The sequence below is a fragment of the Pieris napi genome, chromosome 16 (assembly GCF_905475465.1).
Source record: "Pieris napi chromosome 16, ilPieNapi1.2, whole genome shotgun sequence".
Classification (NCBI taxonomy): Eukaryota; Metazoa; Arthropoda; class Insecta; order Lepidoptera; family Pieridae; genus Pieris; species Pieris napi.
This window is the reverse complement of record NC_062249.1, coordinates 7426137-7436199: the sequence shown is the minus strand read 5'-3', so window position 1 is coordinate 7436199 and position 10063 is coordinate 7426137. Positions and strand designations below refer to the sequence as shown.

The window sequence follows — 10063 nt, the reverse complement described above, 5'->3', positions numbered from 1 at the left end:
ATATTGGTGAAATAATAATTACTTAGACTAAAGACTTGAACGTAAATATTTTTAAAATATTGCATAAGTCTTGAATTTTATTATTACAATAAAATTGTATTTTGTTTTGAACAATGTAAATATTAATTATAACATATAACATAAAGTGCGATTTTTGTGAACTCACTCAGGGAACATTCCAAACTTTTTTATCGTCACATTAGAACTTAAGGGTATTTTTTAATTTTATTATTAATCAAAACTATAAAGTATCATATAAATCAAAGATAAAAGTAATAGAGGGAAATCCAAACAAAACATGCCACCATTGGCGGCAACGACAAAATGATCAAATTGTAATAATTAATCTTATCCTATCACAAAATAACTCTACTGTGATTAATTATTATTTTTATTTCTAATCTTGGTCTTGTACGGCATAAAGCTATCTTTTCTTATTATCTTTGCTTATTTCTATTTATAATTTGTTTGTAGGTTGTTCCAGTTATATTGGCCTAAAGGTCTAGGTACCAGGCCACTCCAAAAAAAAAATGTTTCAGTTATATATTTTCTTTGCCCATGTCTGTCAAGTGTCAGTGAGTGACACTCATTATGTCTGAATGTCAAACTCTCGTTCCCGCAGTTTTTTTTAATTGCAAACTTGATATAAGCGAGCTGCCACTTACGGTTTAGTGTTACGAGTTATGTACGATGTCGGAATTATTCGTAATTAATATATTTTCAAGTGCTGTGTGATAATTAATCGACAGTATTGATTATTACTACAATAACAGTGAAAGTATTACCAATTACGTTAATTTATTTTGTGTAAATACTGTTACGAATGATTAAAAATTGTGGTAATGGAACTCTAAACTGTATGATAATTCTTAAATAATCAAATTTCATATTTTTGGACGACTTGCTTGTATTCTATGTACAAATAATGAATGGGGTTGTGAATTTAATGAAACTTAAACGTATGACCTATACTTCACCCCAATAATATTAATTGTACTCCTATTGGAATATGGGTGAATATTGATCGGGGTATTTTTATTAATAATCGTCTACAATTTTTTGCTAACAACAATGTCGAAGTATGAGAAACTCAAGCTGCTGATTTGGAAAAATTTTCTTTTGCAAAGAAGGCATAAATGGCAGACTGTCTTTGAAATTGCGTCGCCAGTGGTGTTTTCGTTATTTTTAATTTTAATACGATGCCTCGTTGATCCGCAATCGAAACCAGCTGAATCATACCAACCATTTCTACCAACGTATTTTAATATGAGCAGCAGACACATGTAAGTTCTTTCTTTGCAATTATTATATGCTGTGTTCTACAGAATTAAATATTTTGAATTACATATATATTTTTCGTAGGGGAAATCTAACATCGGCAAAACGAGAAGGAACTCTTGCGTTTTCACCAGAGAATCCATTAATACGAAACGTAACTAAGAATGCAATGGCAACAGTTGCATTAGATAACTTAGGATTTCTGGCTTTATTTTTTGATACTGGAATGCTACCAGAGCCTAAAGGTTTTAAGGATGCTCAAGAGTTAGAAAAAGCCCTAACCCAACCTAATGCTATGAATAAAATTCTTGTTGGAATCCAGTTTAATGATAATATGGCTAGTAAGTAAATAAACCTCATTTTGTTCATTTTTAACACTATTATTATAATTACTATTTAAAGTGCAAATTTATGACCAAACATGCAAAACTTTTCTTAAATTAATAATTTTATATCAGTAAAGAATATTTCAATTTAATCAAATTAATTAAGTTTATTCATCCTTCATACATTTCAATATCTTTGTTCAGTAGTTATAGGATCTTGTAAAACCCGTTTATTGCTACATTGTATTAGGTTTTAACATGGCCTGATCTTAGGTGATATGATTCATTTTATGTATTAAACTTATAAAGATTCCTAACAAGTCATTTAGGATTATACCTAAAGTTATATTTTACAGCAAGATAATGATATATTTCTTTAATGTAACTATATTGTTCCAATACACTAATTGAATTAAGAAATAGCTTAAAATATTTTGAAATGTTGATAGCAAGGTACAATTCTTTCTATAATAAGTTTCCACAAACAAGATACAGTTTGGCTTTGGATAGAACACTAATAGCTTACTTTAAGCTTAATGTCTGAACTGATATTTTTCTATGTGAATTTAGAACATTCATTCTAACATCAACTCTAACATTTTATTAGCAATTTAAAAATATGTGTTACTTAGAAACTATTATTGAATGACATATTCATATTCTAGATGCCACAAAATGGCCGGACCATATTGATCTAACACTAAGATTTCCAGCTGTAATGAGAACACCTATGTATGACCACCCTCTTAGGTTGAGTTGGAGAACAAATCTACTGTTTCCTTTGTTTCCACTGCCAGGACCCAGAGCTCCAGGAGACATATATGGAGGTCAAACACCAGGTAAAAATGTGAAAAATTACGTAACATTACCGACATTATCCTATCTTATATATTCAAAAACTGTTTTCGGTAACGACTTTAAAATCGGTCGCCCGAATTTGATGATACTGATGATGCAGGAGTCCCGATTCATTTACCGAACAATCGGTTAATTTACCGAGAATGTCACATCTCTTATAACCAGTAGAAAAGTAGAACACAAAACTTTTTTATTAAATTATATATATATATTTTTATTAATTATCACTTAAATTTTAATATAATATATATTATAATTAATTATTACTTAAAAATCACTTGGAGGTGTTCCAATCAAGGTCCCCCCGAGACTCCTGCATAGTCAGTATCATCAAATTCGGCCGACCGATTTTAAAGTCCAACCCCTGTTTTCTTAAGTAATTTATATATTCAAACACTTCTAAATTTCGTCTTTTTGGATATGAAGCCTCTTTTGACTATATATTAAAATCTATTTTTTTACTATATCGTCAAAAGCGCCTTTGAACTTTAAAAGCACCGCCAATGTGGCGGGTACAGATATGCGACCTTGCGTCTTTTTTATTGCTATTGGTAATGGGCGAGTGATTCGGTGTCTATGCCTATTGACCCGACACAAATATTGTATTAGCCGGAATCGAACCTTATTGTGTTATAACAAAACATGATATTTTTCCAAGATTCTTATAAAGTATTCACTATCGTCATGGGTATAATACAAAGTATAGCAATTTTTGACACCTCAAATACAATTTAGTTTACGGTAATCGAACAATAAAAATGATTTACTAAGTTATTCAATCTTTAATACACTGTTGAACATGAGCCTATCAGAGTAATTAATTACTACGAAACAAATTGTTTTCAGTTTTTGGGATGTGTCATAAAATATATGGGATTTCCCTTTAAAAAGCAATAAAATATGTTTAGTTTTTTTTTTTTAATCGAATTGATTGGTAGTAGCACTCGATTTTATGGTGTTAATCAAAACTGTAGGTATATTTGTGAATAGGAACTAAATTCTAAAAACATCCACAGGCTACTCACCAGAAATGTTCTTAGCAGTCCAACATGCAATTTCCCAAGAAATAATTAAACAAAAATCTGGGAAACCGATAAATACAAAAATATACTTACAAAGGTTCCCACAGAATGCGTATAGGAAGGACGATCTATTGGTGGCGATGGAGAGATTTATATCTATGATAATTATGCTCTGTTTTGCATACACTTTTGTTAATACTGTAAGAGTGGTGACGGCGGAAAAGGAATTGCAGCTGAAGGTTAGTTGAACGTAAATCTTCATTATCTATACTGAGTATCAAAATATATACTTGATTTACTTTGCAATAATCATTAATATTAAATATGCATAATCTCAATAGAAAAATATCATTGCTGATGAGCAACAAATATGTACAAACCACGTATAGTGAGTATGTAAAATTTCTAGACTTGGTATACTTTTTATATTATTATAGAATACTAGCCGACCGGGCAAACGTCGTTTTGCCATGTATATCATCTATAATAAAAAATAGGGGTTGATCGCAGAGGGGTGAAAATTAGGGGTTGTATGTATTTTTTAATGCTGTATTATAAAAAAATAAAAACAGAAAAAATATCTAAAAATAAAAAGAAAATATTTAGGGGTGGACTACCCTTAACATTTAGGGGGATGAAAAATAGATGTTGTCCGATTCTCGGACATACCCAATAAGTACACAAAATTTCATGAGAATCGGTCGAGCCGTTTCGGAGGAGTATGGCAACGAAAACTGTGACACGAGAATTTTATATATTAGATTAAATGTACATAATCTCATTGCTCATTGCTCATTTGTGTTCGAGTTTTTAATCGACAGGAATGGGAAATAGCATTCGATAACGTAAACATCAGTATTTTTAATTACTACAATTGATGTTCATATTACGCCTTGTTCCAACTACCTAATTGTTTCTAATCATTATGTAACAAAAAGTGACTCATTCGACCCGTGTATTAGTCAATTAAATGTTACATGGGCTGAACATTTGATAGAGGACGCAATTTTATTTATGAGACATGTAGGGGGGGGGGGGACAATACAAGCTTAAACCCAAGTTTGTGGGGTTGGGGCCTTTGTCCCCCGGCCGCCATCTTGGAAAAAGGGGTGAAAACACGTTTTTGGCTATATCTCCTAAACTATCCATCGTACAAAAAAATTTGTCAGTACATAATACATATTTTGTAGCAAATCGCTTTAAAAGTAAAAAGTTATAAGTAAAAAAGTTAAAAAAAAATCCTATTTTGCTTAACATTTTTTCTTTTGATTTTATCAAAAAAATATGTCAGAACAAATTTCGTTAATTGGAAACGCTGTTACAGCGCTCCAAAGTTGACTGGGTTCGGCAATCCTCATGACAAGCCGGGTCAAAACAACATTTTTACTTTACTTTTATGATCTCTCGTTTTTTTTAAACAAATTTTCGAAATTTTTTGTTCAGTTTGGCCCTCAAATTGTAACATTTCAATAGATTATATAGGATGATAGTTTAGGTTTTAAAATATCGAATGTAAAGTTTTTCATAAAAAAAAGTATATTTGAAGATGTCTAATAAGCATCACGCCCTCGGCTCCACATGGGGTTCAAATTCAGCCGTTATTATAATATGAATAAAGCATTCAAGATACTGAAATAATTAGATGTTTTTAGGAAACCATGACAATCATGGGTCTACCGTCATGGCTTCACTGGCTCGCTTGGTTTATAAAACAGTTCTCGTTTCTTCTCATATCCGTCGTGCTCATGGTGATACTTTTCAAGGTATGTATGGAATCTATTTTATATTATACTTTTGTCAAAAAATCCTTTAAAAAAAAAATGTGTGCGTGTACTAGGTGTACACACGTAAGAAGTGAAACTTATATAAAACCTTTGTTGTACGCAGAGCCATAATTGGTTAGTTTTAAGTTTAGAGGTCCGAAACTATTTCTTTAAACACAGTAAATTTTGATACACTGCCTAGCATACAATTTACAAATTAATTGCTGCAAATTGCGATTAGCAAATTTCAAGTCGAAAATGTAATCCGTTGTCAAACTTCAAAGTCAAAAACATACTATATGTCATATTTAAACGCCGATAAAGAAGTTTGACTTCAAAAAGCAACATAGCGCGTAACGGAAAAATGTGACGCGTAACGCAAAAATGTTACACTAAATTTTTTTCCAACCCCGATAAAGAAGTTTCACTTCAAATATACTTTTTGATGTTTTAATCTGAAATTTTTACCGGCTTATGTTTTTTCTTCTGAAAAGAGCCGGTAAATACTCCGTGGCATTTTTTCATTAATAAAAAAGTCTTCCGAATCGAAATGTTTAACCTTCAGCCGTCTCCTTTCAAAGGAAGTTTTATTTCAATGTGTTGTACTCGCAAAAAATAGATTTTCCTTTGCGATGTCTGCACCCGGACAATATAAATCATATGCAATTGCTAGTGATCAATATTAATTAGAACTGTTAAAAAGATTTCTATGAATGTATAATCGATTAATATTCTTAAAAATATGCGAGTATAATTTATAATTCGACATGATTTATTGATACTCATTAAACTGGTAAAAAATATAATTTGTATTAAATTTAAATCTTCGTTTGTGCTAATAAATTGGTTTATTTATTTAACCAGCCAACACAAGCCCGTAAAAAGTTAAACCATAGTTCATATTACTAAGTTTATAGGTACCTCATCTAGTAATAATTAATTTTGAAAAAGTTGAAAAGGAAAGCCAGCTTAGTTGTTAATGTGCATAGAGTATAAATCCCCTTGTTACGACTCCCGACAACAATTGTGTTTATTGGGAGATGTGTCTGCCTCGTGGGCGATTCCAGCACTTCATAGGACTGCTCTGAATGATCTCTGCTCAGGAACATACAAGAAACAATAATGTTTTATTAACTTAGTTTTTTTATTGTCTTAGGGAGCGTTCAAGTATTCCGTAACGAATTTGGGGGGGGGGGGTCCTTTTGTAAAATGTTACGATGCGGGGCGGAGATTGAATTACGCGTTATTGTTAATATTATTTTTGACTTTGCAGTACTTTACACCTCATAAAGTATTCTTCCCTATATACCTTTTAGGTATAAAGAGTCACTGGGTGGGGTCACGAAACGTTTTACTATTGGGTACAGAAAAACGTTACGGCGCGTTACATAGGGGGGGATTCCAATAATTTCCTAAAATTGCGTGACGTAATACTTGAACGCTCCCTTAGTCAAAAAGCGTTTATAGTTTTTTTTATATTAATACTGACCTCTTAACATATATGAGTTATAACGCAAATAAAATATGATTTATTAATAAAACATTTCCTCCTAGATAAACATGCTGAGTCATATACACAAGTCTTTAAATGACCTCGCGCGACCTCGTTCAATTAAATTAAACCCACAATTACAGAGTAATATTGATTCAAAGAAATAAGAAGACATTTGACATAGAATTGTTATTACAAAATTCTTGCTTATAAACTGTTTTCGGTTAAATATTCTGCCATATTCCTGTTCGATATATTTTTTTTATGACACCCAAGACATATAATTATAGTTTTGTACATCGAACCCAATGCATTCAAGTTATACGCCACGTTCCTTACCAACTCACGTATACATAATTGAAACTTTAGTTTTTTAAATCGTCCAAATTCGATTTTTGAAATCACACCACAATTTTGACATTAAGTACGGTAGGTATACCTCTTACACTTTTTTTTTGACTAAATATATTTTTTATTTTGGAATAAAGTTTTTACTTTTTCTTCTTATTAAATGTTTATAGAGATGCTTAAATATAAAATTTGTATGTTGCCATCAGTACTGTAATCGTATGTCAGCTTTAATTATTGTCCCATTTATCGTTTAATAAGTATATGTTGCGGCATTTGATTGAGATAATTGCTTCGTAAATTGTATGATTAAAATTCTACACACATTTCGATCGCATTCATAGTTTAGTTTTAGATTGATTATTGTTGCTTGAGATTATTCGAAATATATATTTTCACTAGCAATTGAAACGTATGAAATTAATATAAAATAACAGTGCTACAATGTTTGTTGTGTACGCTTTTATATTTATACACCCAAAATACGCCGTTACTATAGTCAATTGTGTAACTTCCTATTGTGTAAACAAGCTTCAAGATTTTCAATACAATGGGTACTTTGTGATCAATTCTCGATATACAATAAAGTTTCATACAATTATTTATTTATTTACACTTCGTTACATAAGTTATTAGGTGAAGGGCGGCCTTCTCGCTAACAAGCGATTTATTTCAGGCAACCCTAGTATGGAAAAATAAAAAAGGAACACCTACTGAGGGTAAAGTACAAGAAGTGCATAAATAATTTAAAAAAAATACATAAATTACATGTAGCACTAGAAATAAACTAACTAAAACTAAAATCTTAAGAAAATAAATAATATGAATATAAATGTGTAAGCTAATCTTAGGGTAAATGCGACATAATTTATATATGTACTTGTACAATGTACATATATAACAGGTGGGCTGAAAAGTTCGTAGGGTAACATAGAAAAAAAACTTTTTTTAATAGAATTTCATTTGAATATTCAATATAGTAGTTGCCTTCGAGAGCGATACAACGATTATAGCGGTCCTCCAATTTTTTGGATACAATTTTTAAAGCCTCTATATAGGCTTTAGTTTCGGCGATTACCTCTTCATCAGCGCAAAATTTCTCTCCAGCACGTCGGGGAGGGGCCAAATCATAAAAATTTGGATTCATAGCAATTTTTCAATTTCAAGTTTCAAACACTTCTCAGAATCATCATTTGGTGCACGCGCGTGGCACCCACTTTGAACAGAGCTTTCGCATATACAAATGTTCATCTTGGATATGTCCAAGACTTTCCTTTAAAATCTTTAGGGTCTCCGCTATCTTAATCAACTTCACTTTTCAGTTGTCCAAAATTATTTTGTAGACTTTTTCATGTTTTCGTCGGTAACAGCCCCTTTGGGGCTTCACTGCGTGCATCGTCCTCGGTGCTCATTTCGCCTGGTTTAATCTTTGCAATCCACTTCTCTACGATTTTTCCTGGTGCAGAGTCCAAATAATGTTTATAAAGCCAAGCCTTGGCTTCAATCGTTTTTTTTTTTCGCCAAAAAACGAATTCCTTATAAAATATTATATCTCACTAACTAATAGTACGACTGACGACAGTTGTAAAATATATAGACGTGTCTTTTACAGGTTGGGCTAACTAAATTTCATATTAATTTAATACTAGGATCTATGTGTCAGTCTAAAAATTTTAGCCCACCTATTAAGTAGCTAATTACGAGAAACAAGAGAAATTCTTGAATATTAGTTGTTGCGAATTATACGTGAGCTCAAGGTTTTGCACTGTCACGTGTCACGAAGGTATCGATTACGTGAGACAATTGGTTTATAATTTTGTGTAATCTCAATGCTATACTATTTATGGGGGAAAATATTTTTTATACTTAGACGCAACTCGTCAAAATTACCTGGAGGGGTTCCAATAAAGGTCCCCCGAGACTCCTACATAATCAGTATCAAATTCAGGCGACTTTTTTCTAAATGGGTTGGCCATTATGGGTGTATTATATTCACATTAATACCAGAAAAGCCTAACTGAAATAAATATCAGAAAAGCTTTGCTTTAAGATTTTTTGATTGGGAAACAAATTAGGAATAAATAAATGAAATGTGTTTTTCGTAATGAAGTCTTCTAATACCTATTAATACAGGTAACGCGTATCAGCTGTAAAACACGCGGTCTCTGTAGATTTAAGTCCATAGAGTTACTACGCAATAAAGTAACTGCTAGGTAATCACAATTCGGCATTAGCGATTTTTTTATTGTTACTACAGGCTATAAATATCAAATATAGAAGTTTGGAATAATAACGCCAGAATTTATTCTCTTATTAAAGTACTACAGTGGAATCTCGATAACTCGAACCTCGTTAAGTCGAAAAAATTGCCATTCCCTTCCATTCCATTATATGGATCTCAAAGTTCTTGTAAAGTCGAGTAAGTCGAAAACTCGTTAACTCGATGTTTTTTGACGTTTCCTTCGAGTTATCCAGATTCCACTGTATAAGCTAAAATAATGTTACGATTGATAACAAAACATGAAATAGCCATTTGATGTCTGTCTTGCACTTATAATAACAGGGACACCAGAACAAACAGCAAAGGATAATTTATTTATTTAAATAAAGCTTTGCCAACGGGTATTGCAATAAAATCTCTGCATCCACTGGGAAACTCCTTCACGATGTCGTAAGTCCACGATATCTGATTATAACCAATAAAAAATTATGGCAAAATTTGGAATATGCGAAACTGGATGAGCCGTGAGAGTGCATGGGTTCAATTAAAGTATGTATTATAAATATCGCAGTTTAAATCGGGCAATACTTTAAAGTTATTTTTGAGACATTTATCTAAAAAACTAATACTTGTATTTTTTAATCAAATCTAGAATTGTTTTTCGTAAATCAGGTGCATTACTGCTACTAGTTGTGATATGAAGGATTTGTAATTTCTCTCTATTTTATCGTAGCTCTACTCTACTGGAGCACGGC

At 31.7% G+C, this 10063-nt stretch overlaps 1 protein-coding gene across 2 annotated transcripts in view; it reads left to right on the top strand.

Moving 5' to 3' along the window:
* Positions 1-628: 628 nt before the first annotated feature.
* The window catches only part of LOC125057118 (phospholipid-transporting ATPase ABCA1), a 44412-nt gene continuing 34977 nt past the window's right edge, over positions 629-10063 (top strand). For both annotated transcript variants that reach the window (XM_047660597.1, XM_047660595.1), the window contains exons 1-5: positions 629-1283; positions 1363-1619; positions 2270-2443; positions 3479-3723; positions 5137-5247. In XM_047660597.1, the coding sequence (XP_047516553.1) occupies positions 1072-1283; positions 1363-1619; positions 2270-2443; positions 3479-3723; positions 5137-5247 (999 nt within the window). In that variant the 5' untranslated portion in view covers positions 629-1071. The remainder of the gene's footprint in view (positions 1284-1362; positions 1620-2269; positions 2444-3478; positions 3724-5136; positions 5248-10063) is intronic.